The 23241-nt window shown below is 44.7% G+C and overlaps 3 protein-coding genes across 6 annotated transcripts in view; 2 read left to right on the top strand and 1 right to left on the bottom strand.

Moving 5' to 3' along the window:
* Positions 1 to 8567, top strand: part of SLC7A6 (solute carrier family 7 member 6) — a 48757-nt gene extending 40190 nt beyond the window's left edge. For both annotated transcript variants that reach the window (XM_066348920.1, XM_066348921.1), the window contains exons 7-10: positions 1885 to 1981; positions 4415 to 4564; positions 4677 to 4860; positions 5492 to 8567. In XM_066348920.1, coding sequence (XP_066205017.1) covers positions 1885 to 1981; positions 4415 to 4564; positions 4677 to 4860; positions 5492 to 5586 — 526 coding nt within the window. In that variant the 3' untranslated portion in view covers positions 5587 to 8567. The remainder of the gene's footprint in view (positions 1 to 1884; positions 1982 to 4414; positions 4565 to 4676; positions 4861 to 5491) is intronic.
* On the bottom strand, positions 6760 to 17729 carry SLC7A6OS (solute carrier family 7 member 6 opposite strand). The gene is made up of 5 exons (XM_066348922.1): positions 17535 to 17729; positions 17137 to 17415; positions 11593 to 11796; positions 10548 to 10668; positions 6760 to 9601 (listed from the first exon to the last, which is right to left on the bottom strand). The coding sequence occupies exons 1-5, from the start codon at positions 17727 to 17729 to the stop codon at positions 9471 to 9473; spliced, it is 930 nt and encodes a 309-aa protein (XP_066205019.1). The 3' UTR covers positions 6760 to 9470.
* A 76-nt stretch (positions 17730 to 17805) lies between these two features.
* Positions 17806 to 23241, top strand: part of PRMT7 (protein arginine methyltransferase 7) — a 58057-nt gene continuing 52621 nt past the window's right edge. Inside the window, exons 1-2 of one of the 3 annotated variants that reach the window (XM_066348917.1) lie at positions 17806 to 17928; positions 21149 to 21325. In XM_066348917.1, coding sequence (XP_066205014.1) covers positions 21231 to 21325 — 95 coding nt within the window. In that variant the 5' untranslated portion in view covers positions 17806 to 17928; positions 21149 to 21230. Of the gene's footprint in view, positions 18198 to 21148; positions 21326 to 23241 lie in introns of all 3 variants that reach the window. The other 2 variants (XM_066348915.1, XM_066348916.1) reach the window with 2 other exon arrangements.

Consider the following 23241-nt stretch of genomic DNA (forward strand, 5'->3'; position numbering starts at 1 on the left):
TTCGGGCCTCCCTGGGGCAGCCAGAGTAACAGAGAAAGCAAGGCCTTGTAAAAGAATATGGTATCATCTCTCACCTCATCCTGGTGTGGTCACAGTTGCATCTGATGTGGTTCTTCACAAGGTGCCCCACTGAAAGATGCCTTCCCTCCTAAAAATGGTACTTCCTATGACCTTATTCTTATTGATACTCAAGACATCCCAGTTGGTCTTGTCAATTATCCTTGAATATTTAGGAGGTAGGCGCCTTCTCACCTCACTCAGCTATCTTTTGGCATTGACTGAATGGGGTTGGGGAGGACTCAGGAGAGTAAGAATTGGGACCTGCCCATGAAGGGGACCGCAGTGTTGTCAAGGTAATGCACAATTGTTTCTGCCTCTGTTACCTTCTTCTGTTTTACTTTATAACCCATGCAGCTGTCTTTTGGCTTTGTACTAGACACCTTTGCTTCACCTGCACATTACTCCCTTTCAGCATCCCCTTGGTCACATTTTTTTTCTACTTAGTACAAATGAATTTCGTCAGCCAACTCCATCATCTTGCCCTGTGACACCTTACTGGATGATATCATCAGCTCTTGTGGTTCCACCTAGATAGATCCATGAGTGTCTCAAACTTAGTATGCACCCCCACATGTGCTTTGTGTCCAGTTGTGGTTTTGTGGACTGTCAGTCCTCCTTCTTGATTTTATCCTTGGTGTCCACCCTCTTTTCCCAGTATACGTACATGTGCGTGCACACACACACACACACACACACGATCACCAGATTTGATCTGAGGTTTTTGTATCTGTCCAGTTCTCTCCTTAGCATCAATTCTTCACCTTAGCCAGGGCATCAGCCCTCATTCAGGCCTCCTCTCTTAGGGGAAAGTGATCATGGATGACCTTCTTATCTGGCCTGGGTCGATACTCGAGTCTCTCCCTGTTCTAGTCAGCCTCCGTGCTGCTACCAGTGTCCTGCATCAAATGCTGTCCGCCCCTTCCTGCAGAGCCACAGCTTGTCTCCTGCTTGTTCAGACTCCACAGCATGGCCTCATGTGCAGGTTCTTCCCAGCACACTCCTCACGCACCTTATCCTGGAATTACAGGCATTTTAGCACCAACCTTCAAAGAAGCCATACTGTTAATGCCTCCCAGCCTCTTTTGCCCATGCTGTTTCCCCACCTGCCCACTCACCTTCTGGCAAACTCCAGCTCTTCTTCTAAGCCCAGATGTGGCTGGTCATCTCTTGTGAAGCTTTGTGTTTCCCCAGCCTACCCTTAAGCCTGGTGAGTGCAGTGTGCTCCATGGTGACGCTGACTGCCCCAGGTGGCGCTCATTTCTCTGCTGCTCTGTTTCCCAGTCATTAGGGCTCTTTAGGTGCAGAGAGGAAACCTGGGCTCTCTTTGAGCTCCAGGCTTGCCCTGTCCTATCACATGTCAAGAGTTCAGAGAAGATAGATGAGGACAGAAGTCTGGCTGCTTTTCTTTAAAAAGCCATTGTGTTAAGTATGAAATTGATGGGATGGCAGAATGAAGGTACCTCTGGTGGGATGGACTGAGGTGCCAGTGAATGAAGGCAGGGTGAGGCATCCATTGGGTGGTGGTGGGGTATCTGTGCTTGACAGAAGTGGGGTGTCTGTGGGTGATGGTGGTGTCTGGGGTTTCAATAGGTAATTGGGTAGGGCATTTATGGATAATTGTGAGGTGCTCCTGGTTGAAGGAGGGTGGAGACATCTGTGGGTAAAGGAGGAAGGTTGGACTGGGCGTGCATGGAGAACATAAGATCCTCCTGAGAGACTGCCCCCTGCTTTTTTTCTGGGGCTCTGTGCCTGGTGTGTCTGAGTGAGGAGAGAGGCTGCATGGCTGAGTGAAAGGATCCTGTTGACACATTCTTGTCCCTCCAGGTTGTTCTTCGTGGGCTCCCGTGAGGGCCACCTCCCAGACCTTCTGTCCATGATCCACGCTGAGCGTTTTACACCCATCCCTGCTTTATTGTTCAATGTAAGCTCTGCTGCGGAGTGTGGGAACTGGCATATCTCTCTGCAACTCCTGTTGACTTTACACGGAGTCTGTTGGGTGGGAGGTATACTAGTTTTCCTGAGACACTTCCTGAGCTTCTCAGTTTTTCTTCTTTTTTCTTAAAATTATTTTAAAATAAAAAAGTAAAACATAGTCATATTAGAGAAGGCAAATGCTATAAAAGAATATGAAAATGAACTTGTAAGATTTCTCTATCTTTTATATCATCAGTGGCTTCTTGTTCAAGCTCCTATTTTTTGAGAGAGAGAGAGAGAGAGAGATATGGAGGGACAGACAGACAGGAAGGAAGAGAAATAAGAAGCATCAATTCTTAATTTTGGAACCTTAGTTGTTCATTGACTGCTTTCTCATATGAGCCTTGACTGGAGCTTCAGCTGAGCCAGTGACCCCTTGCTCAAGCCAGAGACCTTGGGCTCAAGCCAGCGACCTTGAGGTTTCAAACCTGAGTACTCAGCATCCTAGGCCAATGCTCTATCCACTGCACCACTGCCTAGTTAGGCCAATCTCCTTCTTTTTAACAAGATTAGTATATCATATTTAGAAAAGAAGCCAGACCAGTTATATACCAGCCACCATAGGGATCTCTAGACATCATAGATTCATATGTAGTAGATGGCAGTAAAGTGTTTTATTCCAACAAAATTAGCAAATTATGAAAGTATTCTGACAGATGCAAAGTCCTGAAGAAGGACCACCATTTTCTAACTTGCACTAAAGTACTATATAGATAAAAGCTAACAAGGACCCTGAGAAAAAAAGTCCTTACTCCAAGATTGGAAAAACGGTTCATTTTTCTTGTAACTAGGTTTCATTAATAAAGTTTAAATTTAAAATTCCTCTGGAATTTATATTTTGATGTATGAAGTGAACTGGGGATTCACTTAATTTTTTCTTAAATGGCTAGCCAGCTATGCAAATATAATTTATTTATTTTGGTTATCATTTTTTTTAAATTAATTTTAATAGGGTGACATTATTAAATCAGGGTCATATGTTCAAAGAAAACATCTCCAGGTTATCTTGTAATATCATTTATTAAATAATCCATTTTTCCAGTTTTCAAATTTTTAGTATATAAAAATAATAGATTTTTTTCAGGCTTTATATACACCAAGTTATAATGATATGCCCCTTTTTTTTTTTTTAATTTTTAATGCCCCTTAAATGTATCATCATCTCAACTAATCCTCCCCCTTAACACCAAGCTTCATTATTGAGTTTTATACTGAATATCTGAAAACAAAGAGGGTGCTTCTTTAGTTTATTTCCCCTTGGAATTTCCTGCCAATTTTCATGTTTATTTTTCTTGATGACTTGTATCATTTTGTCAAAATGAGAAAAAAAAAATCTCAACGTTTTCATTGGGATAGTACTAAATTGATAAATTTAGGGAGATCTGACAGGTCATTTTATTTTATTTTTTAAGTGAGAGAGAGAGGAGGGGGGGCGAGAGAGAAAGAGAGAGAGGGAGGACAGACAGGGACAGGCAGGAAGGGAGAGAGATGAGAAGCATCAACTCATAGTTGCAGTACCTTAGTTCATTGATTGCTTTCTTATATGTGCCTTGACGTGAGGGCTCTGAGTCAGTGACCCCTTGCTCAAGCCAGCAACCTTGGGCTTCAAGCCAGCGACCAAGGGGTTCATGTCTATGATCCCACACTCGAGCCAGCAACCCCATGCTCAAGCTGGTGAGCCTGTGCTCAAGGCGGCGACCTCGGGGTTTGAACCTGGGTCCTCTGGCCAATGCTGTGTACTGTGTGCCACTGTGTGGTCAGGTGGGCTCGTTTTATTTTAAATCCTTTGTTGATAATCTGGGGTGAAAAGATGGGTCTATGGAACTCCATATTCTTGAAGTTTAAGCAAAGGTGACCTGTTCCTGACTTCTATCTTCTAGAGCTCTTTTGTTCCAGAGGGCAAATTCAGCCATACCTCTCTCCTGAGGGTTATGGATCCATTTTGCTAATCTGCATTTCTAAGCTGCCAGGACAAGAGAGATGATTCTGGAGGCATTTGCTCATTTGTATGCCAGGTAGTTAGGGCCCATGTGTAAAGGTCCAGAGGGCACCTTGTAATTCATGTTAAGGTTGGTGGGTTGAAGCAAGGGGGCCTTACTCTCTGCAGTGCTTGTTACTATGGATGTGTTTGCAAAAAGAAGGGAGGTATTGATGGAGGAAGGGCCCCCAAAAGAAGAGGTAGAGATGCCACCTTGAAGGTTAAGGTGGAGAATGGACCTTCTGATGCCAAGGGGGCACTGAAGAGAACCAGAGATAATCTGGTGAAGCTAAATCAGCCCTGAGCAGATCTGATGCTGACTGTTGGACGGTGGAGTCTTGTGGTGTCCCTGGTGGTGACATTACCCTCTCCTGCTCCCTCCTTCCCTTCCTTCTCCTCCAGTGCATCATGTCACTCATCTACCTCATAGTGGAGGATGTTTTCCAGCTCATCAACTACTTCAGCTTCAACTATTGGTTCTTTGTGGGTCTGTCTGTTGCTGGACAGCTCTACCTTCGCTGGAAGGAGCCAGAGCGGCCCCGGCCCCTCAAGGTCAGTGGCTCTGGGATGATTAGGAAGGGTGGGCTCTCTGCCTAATGTGCCTTCTTCCCCGTACATGTTTCCCCACCCACTTGACCTAATATCTCACTTCCTTCCATTTCAGCTGAGCCTGTTTTTTCCCATCGTGTTCTGCATATGCTCCTTGTTTCTGGTGATTGTGCCCCTCTTTGGTGACAGCATCAATTCCCTCATTGGCATTGGGATCGCTCTCTCTGGAGTCCCCGTCTACTTCCTGGGTGTTTATCTTCCAGAGTCCCGGAGGCCACTCTTTGTTCGGAGTATCATGGGTGAGCTTCTTTGCCCGTCACTCGTGTGTGCATGCGTATACACAGATGCACAGAGGTGGGGGTGGTGGCTAACAGCTCCCTCCATATTAGAGATGGAGGCCATAAGACCTGGCTGCCCCACATGATTTCTTCTCTTTTGATCTTGATGTGATCACTTTAGTTCTGTCTTAAGAGTCCTACTTTGGGGTTAAAACACTACGTGTGTGTGTGTGTGTGTGTGTGTGTGTGTGTGTGTGTCAGAGAGAAGGACAGATAGGAAAATGAGAAGCATCAAAATTCTTTGTTATAGCACCTTAGTAAGTTCATTGACTGAGCGACGTCGGGGCTTTGAACTTGGGTCCTCTGCGTCCCAGTCTGATGCTCTGTCCACCTGTGCCACTGCCTGGTCAGGCAAAAAACACTACCTCCTGAAAGTGCAATGTATATGGAAAATGAGTCACACATCAGACTCTGGTTGGGCATGGGACTGGGGATATTTTAGGCTTGTTGGGGAGAGAGGAGCAAAGCCTGGCACAAGTACCCAAGGGAGAGGTGGGGAAGGAGCTACATATGTGCTTTAATCAGCCTTGTGGTGTTCAGACTGGGGTTGTAGCTCAATGTCAGTTTGCTAAATTATCTTTTTTTCATTTAGCTGCCGTCACCAAAGTCATCCAGAAGATTTGTGTTTGCGTCCTGACTGAGCTGGATGTGGTTGAAGAGAAAAAGGTTGGGAGGAAAGCTGACTAGGGGCCAGAGGTGAAGTCCCTGGAGGCCTGTGGCCACAGCCACCAAAGTCCATGTGACAAGACTGTGTGGGCCCACCCTCTTGTACTAAAGGAGCCTGTTGGCCCACATTATGTAAGGGGACTCAGGGCTGATGGCCCCCTCAGGTCGTCATTCTTATTGGTAAGCTATGGGAGGAAACTCGAGTCTGGGGCCAACTGAAGGTGGGGACTGCAGAGGGGATGGTGGTATGGGACTTAGGAATGGTGGTTTTGTTACTGGTTTGTTCGTGCAGCCCTTACAGACACTTGGTGAGTTGCTCTGCAGGAAGAGGGAGTGCTAGCTAGCTTAATAGCTGTGCCTGATGGTTTCTGAATTTTATATTTGTTTAAATCAGGAATTTCTGCTTTTATGGGTAATTTTCCTCTGACCAGGTCCAGGCACCTGACTCTGGAGGCTTGAAATGCTACCATTTCTTCCTCTGGTTCAAAAGCCTTCCCTGAGGTTGTATTCCATTATTTATTGATGTAATTTAATTCAGAACACCAGTTCTAGCAAAGCACTGATGTTCATTCATCTACAGGATGCAGAAAGCTGTTTATAAGTTCAAAGTACCCAAAGCTGATTCCCTCTGTCCTTAGAGGTGTCTCTACGTGGTGGTGGATCAGACTCTGACCACAGATATTTTTGATTTGTTTTAACACAATCTTCTGTTGAGTCTTACCTGCAAAGGTGAACTTTAAAGATTATTTTTTTAAAGATTTTTTTTACTCATGTACCTGTTCCACTTTAGTATATAGATAGGTCACATATTATAAACACCTGGCTCAGGTTCCACAAGGACAGTTGAACAAATTCATGAGTCAGAAGTCCGGCAATATTGCTGTTTCAAAGGGTAATGCTTTATTTTACTTGAGACCTTATCTTTGTCCTAGTTGATAAAGTAAACCTCTGGGTTTCTGATATGAACTTTAAAGGACAGAAACTTCTTCAGGTGGATCACCTGAATTCTTTCTGCTGTCACTGTCTCATGGACCCAAGCCACCAAATAGCTTGTTCCTCCCTGTAAGGGCCAGTGTGAGGGACTGCTGTGCAGACCCACGCAAGCCCACTTTGGTGCTAGAAGTGGTCATTTCTTTTTCTGAAAACCTCACCCCAAGCTGCATCCTCCTCTTCTGTCCCCAACACCAGGCTTTGTTTATACTGAGCCACCTTGGTGTGGGTCATCAGGATAGTGCACTCCTCTCCTGCCTGCCTCCTTGTGCGAGGCGTGTTGGGGCTGCAGTCTCAGGAAGACTTGGGTACTTTTGGGGGACTTGTATTTTTTCCCTGTGAAGATCAGTGAAGACTCCGGGGAAAAAGCTGCTTCAACCTCAATCTGACTCCTCAACAGACTGCATTAGAAACAACCAACTCTGGTGCTCTTTAGCACTCAGGTCAGGCCAGAGCAATAGGTTTGGCCTAATGGATGCTTCCGCATGAGCAGCATGGCTGCATTGGATTATACAACTGTCCTATGATACCCCCAGATCCAGTCATCCTGGGCTCAGAACTATCTGACTTGGCACACCCGTGGGCTTCTTCTTGTGTTAGGTTTTAGAATTGATCACTGGTAAAGACAAAAATTATGAGACAACCTTCCTTTCTGACCTTTTTCTCCACCAAATTGGCCCATCTCAGAGAAGAAACCTTGGTCATACTTGCTCAATAAAGACAATTTAGGGGAGCATGCTCACAGTTGCTTTTGGTTCAGGGCAAGCATCTGTGAGAACATAGGACATTCCTATTATCACAGGTTGGGGATTTGCACAGTAATTCCTAACAGGGAGTCTTGTGCAGTGACTTGCCCAGACTGTGTAAACATGACTCCTGCCTGAGCCACGCTGGCACCTGTTCCTGGGGTCCTCTAGAGCTAATCCTTTAAGTAGAATGTGCCTGTCTTGAGGGTCCCTGAGCCAGGTTTTACCTTTCTTCACTCAAGTAAATGACCAGCCAATCCCAGGAACTTGCTGTTCCCCAGTGACTCCTGGGGGAAGCAAGGGCCTCACACCTCAGGCGCCCGAATACTTGCTTAATGAGCCATGTCATCCTCTGATTCCTGGATGCAGACTGCATTCTTCCCCTCTGTGCTGGACAGACTTTTCCTAGGAACCCCTCTGAGCGAGGGAAGCCAGAGACGTCCTCCACTCCAGCTTTGGGGTGGAATTAATTTCCATGAAGTTTTTGTTCATCAGCCTCAGTCCTCCTGGTGGGCTAATCCCTTTTGCAGTGTTACACTTTGTGAAGTTGTCAGTCCTTTGATGTTGGCAAACCTTAGTAAGTATATAAATAGCAGTAAGCGCATTATGATGGTTGAGTCGTTTTTAATTCTTCATTTCTATGCCTACAGGAGACTAAAATGACTAGTATTGGACATTCAAGTTGCTGCCTGTTACTTGCAACACTGAATTGTACCTCTGTGGATAATTAGGATGGGATAGTCTGTTGGATTTTACAGCCACAGTAATAGACTGAGTACACACACACATAATCATTTTGGCAGGTTTAACAACTCCATGCAGGCCGACTTACAAATGAACAGTGAAAGAAAGAGTGAAGGCAGGATGGAAAATTAGAGATGCTTATGAAATCTTAAGAGGTAGGAAGACATTGCCTATAATTCACCTTCCCACATGATAGTCACAGGGTAAGAGGGCACACCTTGAATAGAAGATTCTGTGTACTGAATACCTAGACCTGCACTGACTATAGTAGCTACTAGCCACATATATAACTAGTTAAAATAAAAATGCACATTCCTCAGTTGCACTAATCACATTAAAGTGCTCAGCCACAAGTGGGTAGTGGCGACTACTGCACAGTGCATATACAGAACATATTCATCTTTGCAGAAAGTTCTACTGCACAATGTTACATTATAAGACTAAATGCCAACTCAATGAGAGTTAAGGCATCTGTGGTTTGGAAAGGGTAGGGACAAAGAATTTGCTTATATGAGATACAAGTTCTGGGGGAAAAAAATGGTCCTGTTGGTAGTTTTTAGTGAGTGCTGTAAATTGTTAAACATTTCTCAATGGAGAGCTAAGTTCAGGATGTGCTTTCGTTTTCCAAATTTGCCTTAGTTTTACTTATTGACTTTAGAGAGCGGAGAAAGAGAAAGGGAGAGGGCAGGAGTGAGAAGCATCAACTCATAGTAGTTGCTTATTGTGCCTTGACCAGGCAAGCCCAGGGTTTCTAACCAGCTACCTCAGCATTCCAGGTCGACGCTTTCTCCACTGCACCAACCACCACAGGCCAGGCCCAAGGTCAATTCTAAAACTTCTATCACTAACTCCCCTTTTTGAGTAAGGGAAGAGAGAGGGAAAGAGGGAACACAATGGGGAAACACCTAATATGCTCAGACTTAAAAGATTTTAAGGGAATTACTTGCTCCCATATTTAAAGTGTCTTTACTAAATGCAGAGTATCCTATTCACACATACCCTGTTCCTTGGCATCACTGCTAAAGACAGCAATCTTGACAACCATTCTCATAGAAAATGGAAGTAGAAACAACTGATAACTAAAACCCCTCACAGCGCAGCAGTTTCTACTTCCTTTCCTAATGGCCATTACTCTCCAGTCTGTGCTGCTACAAGGGACCCACTCCAGCCCTTCTAGATTCCTTTTATCAAAAGAAACAGGTTTTTACTGGAGGCGGGTAGCTTGGTGGTATGGGGAAGCTGAACCTTAGTTCTGATAGAAGACACGCTCCTTCAGCACAAGTTTTCACTGGTAGAATGGTGCTGTTGGACATGCTTTTTCTTTCCATGTGTTACGCTAGGGCTAGGAAATCCATTACAGGGCAGCAGACAGTTCAGTCAGAGCCCTCAAGGGCCTGTGATAGAACCTCATGGATCACAGGATCCTCAGTCTGAATCCAGGTCATGAGTACTGTCATAGCCAAACTCCTTCTGCACATCCAAAGGGTATTTACTCCACATCTGTGGTCTGCTGTTGCCTCTTTCCTCTTCACTGAGGCTGCTGTAGTCATCAGATCCTAGAATGAGATAAAAGGAATGGACTCCTGACTGCATGGTTTGTTTGTTTTTTTGGTTGTTTTTTTTTTTAGATTTTATTTATTCATTTTTATTAGAGAGGGGGGGGGAGAGAGAGAGAGAGAGAGAGAGAGAGCGAGAGAGGGCCAGATAGAGAGAGAACAGGGGGAGGAGCAGGAAGCATCAACTCCCATATGTGCCTTGACCAGGCAAGCACAGGGTTTTGAACCGGCGACCTCAGCTTTCCAGGTCGACGCTTTATCCACTGTGCCACCACAGGTCAGGCACATGGTTTTTTTGGTGACTATCAGAGTCCCTTCCTTTCTCAAAAAGGTCTGTTTTTTTGTTTACCATTTAAAAATACTTGTTCAATAAAGAGAATTTAGAACAATTAAAAAAAACTGAGTCCTAATATCTAAAACAAGTCTTTTAACATTGGAATATTTTGTCATTTCTCCCCTAAATACAGGATTTTTTTGGGTTATAACTGTTGTCATATTATAATTTTGAACCTTGCCCCTTTTAACGTATTATAGCCATTTACCCAGTAGAATATTCTAGAGTTTAACTGTTCTTCCATTAACAGACATAAAGAAATTCTTTCTGTTGACACTTTGAACCTTTCCAATACTTTCTTAGACTAGTCAGGGAAAAGGACTCTGAGCTAGATGCTTCACTTGCTCTCAACCCCTGAAGTTGGTGCAATATTCTTTTACTGGAGAGAAAAGGAGGCTCAGTGATGTGAAGTAACTTGCCTAAGGCCCACAGCTAGGCAATAACAGAACTGAGGATTTTAACCCACGCCTAACTGACATTGCACCTCTAGTAAAACACCAACAGTTTGTGGTTGAGCTACTAGAGCTCAATGGCAGAGGAAAGCCAGTTGGGATGGACCTGTTACAACTGTGCTCATTCCTGAGTCTCCACCCGAGGCTGCTGCCCACCTACCTCTGGAGTCTTCACCTCCATCACAGCTCTCCTCATCTGGGTACTCATTGCGCCAGTTACTCTCACTGTTTTCATCATCTTCATCTTCGTAAATGTCCTCTGGTTGTTGGTCATCATTCACCTGCACATCTCAACACAAACACAAGTGTAAGTCAAAACATCGAAGGTTATGTTCTGGGGGAAGCTATTAGCAAACCAACTTGGAGAATTGTCATTTAAGGGTGCTGTGTGAAAAAGAGGCATCCTTAGAGTCAGTTTGACCTTGCTGCACAAGAGGCTACACTTAGACTACAGAGGGAGATGCTGGCCCTACTCCACTCAGAAGTCCAGCTCTAGGTACCACATTCCTGGTGGGACAGACTGAACACCAAAAAGTAACGCCCAGATGATCTTCAAACTGCCAAAGGGCAGTCAGGTGGGTAAGGGATTAATTACATGGACTACAGGTAATGCCAAAGACCAGAACCAAAACCCAAGTGTGAGGGGTGCAGGAAGGGAAAAGAAGGGACTAAGCGTAGTCCAAGGTGAGTGCCTGACTTAGACTATGGTTGTAGCACAGGTGTGGTATAAAGTGCTTTTCTTGTACGAGTGTGACAGGTAACACCTGAACTTCTCTCATTAATCATTTTAGAATTTAAGAAAAATGATTGTCAGGAAATTAGCTTTCTTAATCCAAGATTTTCCCCTCTTAGAGGATACAACTAAAAAAGGTTTTGTTCTAATTTGTATTAAAATTTCTGGCTTTATTTTGTCTTTATTTTAAGCCCCCACACATTCTCTGCCCCCTTTTGGGTAGGAATAAACAATAAAGATGATGTTGCAACCTTGTAAAATATTTACTAAGAGAAGAAATTATAAATGTAGACTCTTGTTCCCAAAATTCCCTGAATTAAACCCAGGTTCCTAAAGGCATTTGGAATAAATTTTTCCTTTAAGCGAGAACAAGAACAATGTTGATCAGGTTTGGAACCCAGGGAGGCAAACTGCCCTGACTACAGAATTGCTGAGGCTGCCTCATGCCCCTCATCCTCATGGGTCCCCTTACCAACTCCCACTCCTGGCTGTAGGGCTGCACAGAGAGGATATTCTCAATCCATCCTGGAGTGGCCGTCTCCAAGTAGTAAATGTCATACACATAGTCATCCTTTGGTTCCTCCCGGTGCCCAACACTTGCTCCATCCTCAGATATAGTCAACCGCTCACGGATCAACTCGACAGAATTGCAGAGGATCACTTCTGGGTCAGATGTCTATAAAGAAAACGGCAGATAACATACATGAATTAAACATGGATGTTTGAAGAGAAGGAACTTAAGAGTTGGGTGAAGGAAACCTCCCTATAGTTCTCTATTAGATTTAATATTCTTATCCCATAGTCCGCTAGCTTCTTAATTAGCTATGAGATTAAAAAAACAATTATCCCCCCCCCCCCAAAAAAAAAAACCCTTGTTCTTCTGAGATAGAAACTTGCAATGCTTCTATAGCTGATTCTCAGATGGGTCTATGTTTTATGTGGCCTCCTATAAGGGCCTAAGGTTGATTCCTGGGCTCTGATGATTACTACCAGCCATCACCTACCACTTGACTTGCCCACACTGACACCCTGCTTTTTTTCTTTTTTTAAATTTTTAAAAATATTTTCTTTATTGATTTTTAGAGAGAGGGGAGAGAGAGAGAGAGAGAGAGAGAGAAAGAGAGAAAGAAGGGGGAGGAGCAGGAAGCATCAACTCCCATATGTGCCTTGACCAGGAAAGCCCAAGGTTTCGAACCGGCAACCTCAGTGTTCCAGGTCAACGCTTTATCCCACTGCGCCACCACATGTCAGGCCGACACCCTGCTTTTTATCACAACCAAGAGTGATTCCCCCTATAATTGATTTCCTGCTAGAAAGAATAGCTCAAGATGAATTGCCCCAGAATGGAACTGGCCCAGGTAAGATGTACTCCAGGTGCAAAAGGCTATGTTATCCTGGGTAGCCTAAGTCAATTTGGAAACCAAAGAGACATCTGCAAGTGACCCCTTTCAACAGGTTCATCATAGGAGGCTGTGCAGCTAAAATCAGATACCATATGGGGAACTGGGGGTGTCCCATGGTCAAGGCAGACATGGGGAGACCAATGCTCTCTATCATAGGCTAAAGAGAAATCTTTGCTCCAAAGTTAAAAGGAACTAGAGATGTCAGTTTTTGTGCAGACTATTAGCCAACCTCAAAGCTCTTTATAAGGAAAGCTCTGGCTCCAACTCATAAGTCCCCAGCCCTCAGTCCAACAGATTATGCAGCCATATTTCTTAGCTATATATATATATATTTCAAATTTCCTGTAATGAACACATTTTTATTAAAAATTACTTTTAAGTGTAGTCTGTATGCTTACCCATATTTTCAATTATACTACACATAGCATTTTCTACCATTAAACACATATACAAGGCCTGACCTGTGGTGGCGCAGTGGATAAAGCATCGACCTGGAAATGCTGAGGTTGCCAGTTCGAAACCATGGGCTTGCCTGGTCAAGGCACATATGGGAGTTGATGCTTCCAGCTCCTCCCCCCTGTCTCTCTCTCTCCTCTCTCTCTTCTCTCTAAAAATGAATAAACTAAAAAAAATTAAATAAAAAAAAAAAATGAAATAAAATAAAAAAAAATAAAAATAAAAACACATATACAAGTATTTTCCCATCTTGCCAGTCTTCATGGTAATTAAAAGTTTCAGGTAGTTATGTTGTCAATTTCTCAGACATAATTTCTAGCCTTGATGTACGCATCGCAATGAATGCATAGTTTCCCACATTTGAAAATGGAGATAGGCCCTGGCTGGTTGGCTCAGTGATAGAGCGTCGGCCTGGTGTGCAGGAGTCCCAGGTTCGATTCCCGGCCAGGGTACATAGAAGAAGCGCCCATCTGCTTCTCCACCCTTCCCCCTCTCCTTCCTCTCTGTCTCTCTCTTCCCCTCCCGCAGCCGAGGCTCCATTGGAGCAAAAGATGGCCCGGGCGCTGGGGATGGCTCCTAGGCCTCTGCCCCAGGCACTAGAGTGGCTCTGGTCGGGACAGAGCGACGCCCCAGATGGGCAGAGCATCGCCCCCTGGTGGGCATGCCGGGTGGATCCCGGTCGAGCGTATGCGGGAGTCTGTCTGACTGCCTCCCCGTTTCCAGCTTCAGAAAAATACAAAAAAATAAAATAAAAAAATAAAATAAAATAAAAAAAGAAGAAAATGGAGATAAAAGTACCTATCTCGCCTGACCGGGTGGTGTCACAGTGGATAGAGCGTTGGACTGGGACGTGGAGGACCCAGGTTTGAGACCCCCGAGGTCGGCAGCTTGAGCACGGGCTCATCTGGTTTGAGCAAAGCTTACTAGCTTGGACCCAAGGTCTCTGGCTCAAGCAAGGGGTTACTCAGTCTGCTGAAGGCCCACAGTCATGGCTATGACAAAGCCATCAATAAACAACTAAGATGTCACAATGAAAAACTGATGACTGATACTTTTCTCTCCATTCCTGTCTGTCTATCCCTCTCTCTGACTCTGTAAAAAAAAAAAAAAAGGGGGACCTATCTCACAGGGTTTTTGTGGGGATTAAAATAAATTTTAAAAACCCACAAAAATAAGTACTTAGCACAATACTTGATGTATAATAATTACTTAGTAAACTAATAGCAGCTTTTGTTGATACTACAACTGTTTGCTTCTGTTATTTCCCTAGGATAAATCCTGGGGGTGAGATAACTAGATAAAATGAACCAAATATTTTCATCTTTTCAGATTTCCTATTGCCACTTACTTGTTTTAAAAAATGGTGTCAATTTAAGGAAAAACCCATTATAATGTGGCACAGAAATGATATCACGAATTTTTTAATTTCTTTAGAATTTTGAATGGCTTTAGAGTGCAAACAATAAAAATGAATTTAAGTAAGTTTTAAAGTAGGCTCCAAGCTAGTTTTAGGATTCCTGTTATATAAAACCATGCTGTTTTGGAAGATTGGCATCAATTTTAAGCACTACATCCATGTCCCATTTTTAAAAAAGATTTATTGATTTGAGAGAGAGAGAGAAAGGTGGGTTTGAGGAGTGGGAAGCATCAACTTGTAGTTGCATCTTGTAATGTGCCTTGACCTGGCAAGCCGGAGGTTTTGAACTAGTTACCTCAGCATTCCAGGTTGACACTTTTATCCACTATGCCACCCCAGGTCTTCATGTACCATTTTAATCACAGCTTTGCCAGCAGTGCTATTAACAACTTTTCCCGTTATTATTTTCTTTTCAAGTGAAAGTAGGGGAGATAGACTCCTGCATGCGCCAGGGCTGGATCTACCCGGCAACCCCCATCTGGGGCCAATGCTTAAATCAACCTTGAACCAACCGATCTATCCTCAGTGCCCTGGGATGACACTCAGGCCACTGACTACGGGAGGGGGAGGGAAAAGGGAGAGGGAGAAAAGCAGATGGTTGCTTCTCATGTGTGCCCTAACCAGGGATCAAACTGGGGATTGAACCTGGGACATCTGCACATCAGGCCACCGCTCTATCCACTAAGCCAACTGGTCAGGGCCTCCCATGCTAGTCTTGGCATAAAACCTCAAGTTTGCTTTCAGCTTAAATTCATGTTTTTAAAATAATTACTCTAAAAAAACATTTTTGATGTGTTAATACTTTATATTACATTGTTAGAAAAATTTGTGTTCATGTCCTTCAGTTCTACTAATTTTTCTTATAAAATCAAACTATTGATTCACTTCCACTGAACACCGGTTTCTTTTAAAAATTATTTGACTGGTGGCCCTGGCCGGTTGGCTCAGTGGTAGAGCGTCGACCTGGTATGCAGGAGTCCCGGGTTCGATTCCTGGCCAGGGCACACAGGAGAAGTGCCCATTTGCTTCTCCACCCCTCCCCCTCTCCTTCCTCTCTATCTCTCTCTTCCCCTCCCGCAGCCAAGGCTCTATTGGAGCAAAGTTGGCCAGGGCTCTGAGGATGGCTCTGTGGCCTCTGCCTCAGGCGCTAGAATGGCTCTGGTTGCAACAGAGCATCGCCCCCTGGTGGGCATGCCGGGTGGATCCCGGTTGGGTGCATGCAGGAGTCTGTCTGACTGCCTCCCCATTTCCAACTTCAGAAAAAAAAAAATACAAGAAAAAAAAAAAGAGGAAAAAAAAATTATTTGACTGGTAACTCATGAATCAGTGTGGAATTAGTTTTGGTAAAAGAATGACATCATGCTCAAATTGCTACCCTGGTATAGTAGCATCAGGATTAAATATGTTTTGCTTGATGTATTTTATATTAAGATTTCACTTTTTAAACTTAAAATACTTCTAAAAGGGATGAAAACATTTTAAATGTTTATTAAGAGGGAGAATGCATTAGGCTGAGGACTTTCTATTTCTATGGTCTTCCTGCATACAGGCACTGTTTTCTGGAAGCTGGTACAAAACACATTAAATATAATGGAGTGGTCTGGCCTGGCCTGTGGTGGCACAGTGGATAGAGCTTCAATCTGCAATGTTGAGGTCGCCAGTTTGAAACCCTGGGCTTGCCCGGGTCAAGGCACATATAACAAGCAAACAATGAACAACTGAAGTGAAGCAATTATGAGTTGATACTTCTCACTCTCACCCCCCCAATAAAATCAATAAATAAAATATTTGAAATAAATAAATAGATATAATACAGTGGAAAGAACACTGGATTAAGTATGCATTTTGGACCTAAATCCGCCTCAGACTTGATATGCTACCCAAGATTTTTAATCTCCCTCTGATAAGTTTTCTATCTTTACCTTGCTCAAAATCCTTCACTAATTCCCTATCTCAGGATGAAAAGGCAATGGGTCCTGAGACATTCCACAGGGTCTAATAGACATCCTCTCCCAAATTTTTTTTTTATTATTTTTATTTATTTATTCACTTTAGAGGAGAGAGACAGACAGACAGACAGAAGGGGGGGAGAAGCAGGAAGCATCAACTCCCATATGTGCCTTGGACCAGGCAAGCCCAGGGTTTTGAACCAGCGACCTCAGCATTTCCAGGTCAACGCTTTATCCACTGCGCCAACACAGGTCAGGCACTCTCCCCAATTTTTTGTTACTATTTTCCCCCAGTTTACTGGGCCCCAGAATGACTCTGAAAACATCAAACTTGACTTCAGAACAGTTAGCTTGCAGGTCCTCAGCCTGGAATGCGCCTGCCCAAGATATTCACAATGCTCTGCCATTCACCTCCCTCAAGTCTTCACTCAAGTGTCATTCTTTCAGTGAGACCTCTGAAATGGAACTACTCTTCTCCTGCTCCTAACTCCCTGCAACTCTTACAGCCCATACCACTATCTGACATTGAATTTGTTTTTCTCTTTCTGAATGTTTGGTCCTCGCTGCTATATCCACAGAACCTAAGAACAATGCCTGGCATATAGCGCTCAGTAATTATTTGTTGAATAGATTACCTAATCTGTAAACACGAGGCTATCTAGTTGGAGGGATCATCCATTAATAAAAAGTGAAGCCGTGTGCATCTTCTTAACTGTGTGCTGATTTAACGCCCAGATTCCTGACATTACCTGTCCGGGGAAGCCCAGACTCCACTTCGGGCGTGTACTCACTTTGCAGGATCCGGCGGCAGAGGCCTCTGAGTCTCCTTCTTCGTGGACTAGATCCAACAGCTGGAAACCTGAGTCGTCGTCGGCTTCTCGGTTTCCTCTCACGTACTCAGACTCCACGCCATCCGAAGGAATTTCCGAGGATCGGCGGCTAGAGACCACCCTGTAGCGGCCCTCCTGCCGGATCTCCCGAGCCGACGCGCGGAGTTCGCGGCGGATACGCTGCTGGCTGCCCCGGGACGGGCGTAGGGCGGCCCGCAAAAGCGGCTGGACCGGCTCTTCCTAAAGGGCAGGAGAGAGGGGTGCCGGCGTAAGCAGGGGTTCGTGTAAGGGTCCGGAATACTTTCATTCCAGATGCGCCCTAAGATCCCCTCCACTCCGAGTCTATCCCGGCCCAATACCTGGGAGCGCACGGTGGCCACCAACTGGAAGACATTATTCTCCGATGCTTTCTCCAGACCCTCGGGGTACGTCTTTGGGGTCGCCGACTCCACCGCGTCGCTCCGGAGGCGTTTACAAGCGAGGACAAGAGCCTCGGCGGGCTCCGCGCTGCGCTTCCGCTTCACACGGAGTACCCCTGTCCTACCGGCCTCCATAGTAGCTGTCGCGGAGCACTGTGGGAACGCGTGGGGAGCGACGCGAGAGCGTTTAAGTTCTGCTTCCGGGCCCCGCCCCCCGGCCTGCTCGGCAAGAGTAGAAAAGTTCAGCCCCCTCACGTCAGCCGCGGCAATGTGGCGGTGGCGGCGGAAGTGAACGGAGAGGTACCCGTGGCCTGTGAGGCGCTGGGCATGTTGGGTAGGTGGGGTCGTGTTTGGAGTCCCGGATGCAGCCAGCTTCTTGTTCTCAGCTCCAGCTCTGGCGGCAGGTCCTGGCGTCGGCGTTCTCGGACTCCAAAGTACGCAGCTCTGCGAGACCCTGGAGGACCTTTCTGGAGTCTGCATGGAGTAGCGGGGAGAGCCTGGGCGGGCGGTAGAGCGGGGTTCCTGGCGCGCCCCGGCTTTGCAGTCGTCTCTGGTGATGGCGGCTTGCTGGGCCCCTGGGTGGAGCGTCTCGGCGGTGAAATGGTTCGTTCATAGGACGTACCTGGAGTCTCCCCTCAGCGACAGAGTGGCGTGGTCGTTTCCATTCCCTCTTTGTAAATGACCACATGAGTTGACAGCCCCTGAAGAATGAGGAGGGGATCATACTGTCTCCTGAATCTGGAGTGTGTTCTCCTTTTGGGAGAGGACAAGTCATAATAGATTAAGAGACTTATCCGTAGGAGATGTATAGTGCCTCACCCAGAGAGGTTACAGGACATGGTTCCCCCTTCTCAAACATTCCTCTATGACTTTCTGAAAAGATACTGTGATTCTAGTTATACCTACAGCAACATCACAAGACAAAAAGGGAATTCCACAGGATGAAGGTTGTTAGACTCTCCGCAGTCTGGACCCCATCAATATGTTTGACTCCTTGTTCAGTTTCATTTCAGCTAAACTGATTTATCCACTGCATGACAGCCTAAACTTTTCTAATATGAAGTACCGGATCCCCACGCCCACCTAAATCCTAGCCATCTTTTAAGCCTTTCCTGAACATTCTGAGAGATGGGGTCCTTTGTTTTCACTGCAGTATTTGTTGGACACAGTTTTCTAAAGCATATTAAATATTCTGGTAGTTCTAGATACTCAATCTTTTTCAAAGAAGTATTAGGGTATGAAATGTACAGAATTGACTTTAGTGATGGTTTTCAAACTAGGTTGCAAACCGTTGGTGAGTTACAAAATCAGTTTAGTGGTTCATGATCAATTAAAAACAGGATAAAATATGTCAGAGGGCCTTGCCCATTGGAAGGCTAAACATGTACTGTTTTGTGAAACTGAGTTATACGTGCCTGTATGTATTGCAACTCAATGTAAAATACATCTTACTAAAAGGTTGTTAGAAAGTTTGAGAGCCGTTAGATTAGAGAGTAGATAAGCTGGGATTTTAAAATTTGAGTTTTACTGAAAGACAGATTGACTACTTTGAACTAGGCTAGTGACTGCCTGAGTCTTTTCAGATAAGAGTGTTTCCCATCATCTTGTATAAGAATTCAATGTTTACTTAGTCTAGATCATTTGAAAACAAAGTCAGTAAAATGCCTGAGGAATATTTAAGAGACCTCCTCCACAAAAAGTAATCAGGGTTCCTGAAGATGGATCAGTGTTTAACAAGAAATGAAGGGGAGTGTAAAACACTTGCTCTTTTCTGAATGGTAAGAGGGAGGGTGTTGGGAGAGCCCATTCCTGCTAAGAAGTACCTTCAGACTTTGAGCTGAGGTGTTCTTCGTCTTTCAGCAATTGATCTCTTTGTGGGAAAAGGCCATACAAGACATTTTTTCTGTGTGGTGGCATTTTATTTATTTGAAGGAATTTAGATGAAAGGTTTTTGAAAATTGCTTTTAAAATTAAATACTACTGTCCCTGGCCAGTTGGATCAGTGGTAGAGTGTTGGCCTGGCATGCAGGAGTCCCGGGTTCGATTCCCAGCCAGGGCACACAGGGGAAGCGCCCGTCTGCTTCTCCACTCCTCCCCCTCTCCTTCCTCTCTGTCTCTCTCTTCCCCTGCGCAGCCAAAGCTCCATTGGAGCAAAGTTGGCCCGGGCGCTGAGGATAGCTCTGTGGCCTCTGCCTCAGGCGCTAGAATGGCTCTGGTCGCAACAGAGCGACGCCCCAGATGGGCAGAGCATCGCCCCCTGGTGGGCGTGCCGGGTGGACCTCGGTCGGGCGCATGCAGGAGTCTGTCTGACTGCCTCCCTGTTTCTGGCTTCGGAAAAATACAAAAAAAAAAAAAAAAAAAAAAAAAGAGTAGTCTAAAATACTACTGAGTAGATAAGTAATTATTATAAAAGATAGTGAGGCATAAAGAATGACAGTATCATGAACACCTGTATACCCACCACCAAGTTTTAAAAGAAGAAGAATATTACTTTTGAAGTCCCCTGTGTGGCCCTCCTTGATCCCATCCATTTCCCTTTCCTTTTAGAGGTAACTACTATTCTATTCCATGCTCTGCATTTTAGTATGGTCCCTGAAGAATGTATTGTTCTATTTTGCATAATTACAAATTTTATATAAATGTAAACTTACAGTATTCTGTGACTTGCTTTTTCTGTGGCACAACATTATATTCCTGGGATTATTCCATGTTTGTTTATAGCTGTGATTTATTGTTTAGATGAAGGCTATTGGTCTATGTGTTTTTCTTCAAACGAAACATTTATTATCCTTAGTAGTATTGGTGGCACTTCTCCCTCTGCAAGTGAGAAGCGGGGGGGGGGGGCAGACAGACAGACTCCTGCATGCACCCAACCAGGATCCGGGATCCACCTGGCATGCCCACCAGGGGGCAATGCTTGGTCTCTCTGGGGCATTGCTCCACTGCAACCAGAGCCATTCTAGCTCCTGAGGCAGAGGCCATGGAGCCGTCCTCAGCGCCTGGGCCAACTTTGCTCCAATGGAGCTTTGGCTGTGGGAGGGGAAGAGAGAGACAGAGAGAAAGGAAAGGGGGAGGGGTGGAGAAGCAGATGGGCACTTCTCCTGTGTACCCTGGCCGGGAATCGAACCTAGGACTTCCACACGCTGGGCTGATGCTCTACTGCTGAGCCAACCAGCCAGGGGGGTGGCACTTCTTTACCACCACCCCAATCTCTCTCTGTTCTTTCCTACCAGCCCTTTCCTCTACTTTCTTTCCTTTCTCACCTGCTTTAACCTGAGGCTATTCCTCATACGTACCTTTGAGGCTCATTTGACCATGTTGGAATCACTGAGGACTGCTGAAGTTTCCGGACAGCTTTTATGAACTTAAGTGTTCTAGTTTTTGATGTTTTATGTGGACTATAAAACCAAGTAATAAGTAACTTGCTGGAAAAATGAAAATACTGATTAACTATTTTCAGTGGCTTTGACCATTTTGTCAACTTCTTGATTTCTATTATTTTTCTTTTGATTTTTTGTCTTTTAACATTTTTCCCTCTACATTGTTGGCATTAGGATGTGAATAGGTTTCTAACCAACTGACCTATCCACACGAAATAAACTGGCAAATGATAAAACTGAGGAGCTGATTGGCACAATGAAGGTCTTCTGTGGGCGGGCCAATCCAACCACAGGATCCATGGAGTGGCTGGAGGAAGATGAGCACTATGATTACCACCAGGAGATTGCCAGGTAACAAGGGTTTGTTTGCAGTTGCCTGCAGGTGGGTGGGGCACTTGATCACAAAGCAGGTGGCTTGGAATCCAGTCTGAGTGTACAATGTAGGATGTCACCCAGTGCTTCTGGGCAGGTCTTGGTCATGAGCAGGTATGCTCAGCCAGGTAGGTTTGTCTGGGATTTAGGCTGATTCATGCCTATGTGGGGAGTCAAAGGATCTGTTTAGTGGAGCAAAGAAGACCCCAGGTTCAGTAGCAGTAGTGGGCTTTATGAAAGTTAATCATTTACTTGTGTCACTTAAATGGTGACACATTTTTCTTTTTTTTAAACATTTATTTTATTTTATTCATTTTTAGAGAGGAGAGAGACAGAGAGGGAGAGAGAGGAGAGAGAGACAGAGAGAGAGAAGGGGGGAGGAGCTGGAAGCATCAACTCCCATATGTGCCTTGACCAGGCAAGCCCAGGGTTTCGAACCAGCGACCTCAGCATTTCCAGGTCTACGCTTTATCCACTGCGCCACCACAGGTCAGGCACATTTTTTGTATAGTTAAATTCTCTTGAAAAATAGAAGAATGCTTTCTTTTCTTTGAAGGGATGTTTAAAAGTATGTGAGTTACTGTTATTTATCAATCATTTAGAGCATATGACATGCCAGCACCGTTCTAGGGCTGTGAATACCAAAATGAAGAAGAAAGGGTTCCCATTCTTATGGAATAGACAGTTTTGTGAGAGACAGATGTATAAGGTCTACTGGAAAGTTCTGTCCGTTTCTATCACAACAAGTTTCAACACGTAAGCACATGTTTATTTGGCGCATGTGTGCCTCTCTATTTTTATCACTTAATGTATACATACTGATGTAGCAAATTAACTAAAACAGAGTTGATTCACGTTAGTCTTATGTGTGAAGCAATAGTATACCCATGGCTACTGAAAAAGTTCATTTACGCCACTGTAATTTTTACAAATTTCAACAAGGAAGAAATGCTACAGAAGCATGTCTGTCGCATCTACCATATTTCCCGGACTTAGCACCCTCTGACTATCACTTGTTTTTGTCCTTACAAAATTTTTTGAAGGGCAAAAAATTCAAAAATGAAGAAGATATCAAAAAAGCACTGGTTCAATTTTTTGCATCAAAAGATAAAACATTTTTCAAAAATGGATATACAAATTGCCCTCACGCTGGCAAGAAATCATTAATATATAATAATGGTAATTATATTATTTAATAAAGTTTATTGACCGTAAGAAATATTTGTATTTTGTTTAATCCAAAAACGGACAGAACTTTCCGGTAGACCTTATATAAATAATTATGGCACAGTGAGATAAAGGTCAGTGGAAATGGGCACAAAAGTTCATGTGTGCAGCAAGAACCAGCTGGGCTAAATGGAGAGAAATTGCTTTCTGGGCAGGTGGGATTCCATGTAAATTTCCAGATGAGCTAGACTGGGGAGTGGCGGGGCTGTGGTGGGAAAGGATGCTGGAAAGGTAGGCGGAGTCATGTTGCAAAGGCTGGTAGCAAGATATAGGAAGGGGAACATGAAAATGCGTCTGGGCTCTGCCACTCAACTCTGACATTGGCCAAGCTACTTGACTTCTCTGAGCCTGAGTATAATAATATATTTCTCAATGTACAATGTAATAATATCTGTCTCGGACCTGGCTGGTTGGCTCAGTGGTAGAGCATCAGCTCGGTGTGTGGATGTCCCGGGTTCAATTGCTGGTCAGGGCACACAGGAGAAGCAACCATCTGCTTCTCCACCCTTACCCCTCTCCCTTCTCTCTCTTTCTTCCCCTCCCACAGCCAAAGCACCACTGGAACAAGTTTTCCCTGGGCGCTGATGGTGGCACCATGGCCTCGCCTCAGGCGCCAAAATGGCTCTGGTTGCAACGGAGCAATGGCCCCAGATGGGCAGAGCATTGCC

The sequence above is a fragment of the Saccopteryx leptura genome, chromosome 9 (genome assembly GCF_036850995.1).
Source record: "Saccopteryx leptura isolate mSacLep1 chromosome 9, mSacLep1_pri_phased_curated, whole genome shotgun sequence".
In the NCBI taxonomy this organism is placed as follows: domain Eukaryota; kingdom Metazoa; phylum Chordata; class Mammalia; order Chiroptera; family Emballonuridae; genus Saccopteryx; species Saccopteryx leptura.

Excerpts from the sequence above, each read along its gene's own strand:
- SLC7A6OS (XM_066348922.1), bottom strand. The coding sequence starts at position 17,729 with ATGGAGGCCGGTAGGACAGGGGTACTCCGTGTGAAGCGGAAGCGCAGC. Across the intron at positions 10,669-11,592 it reads ACAGCCAGGAGTGGGAGTTG|GTGAATGATGACCAACAACC; the intron begins GTAAGGGGACCC and ends TGAGATGTGCAG. Across the intron at positions 9,602-10,547 it reads TGGAGGTGAAGACTCCAGAG|GATCTGATGACTACAGCAGC; the intron begins GTAGGTGGGCAG and ends ATCTCATTCTAG.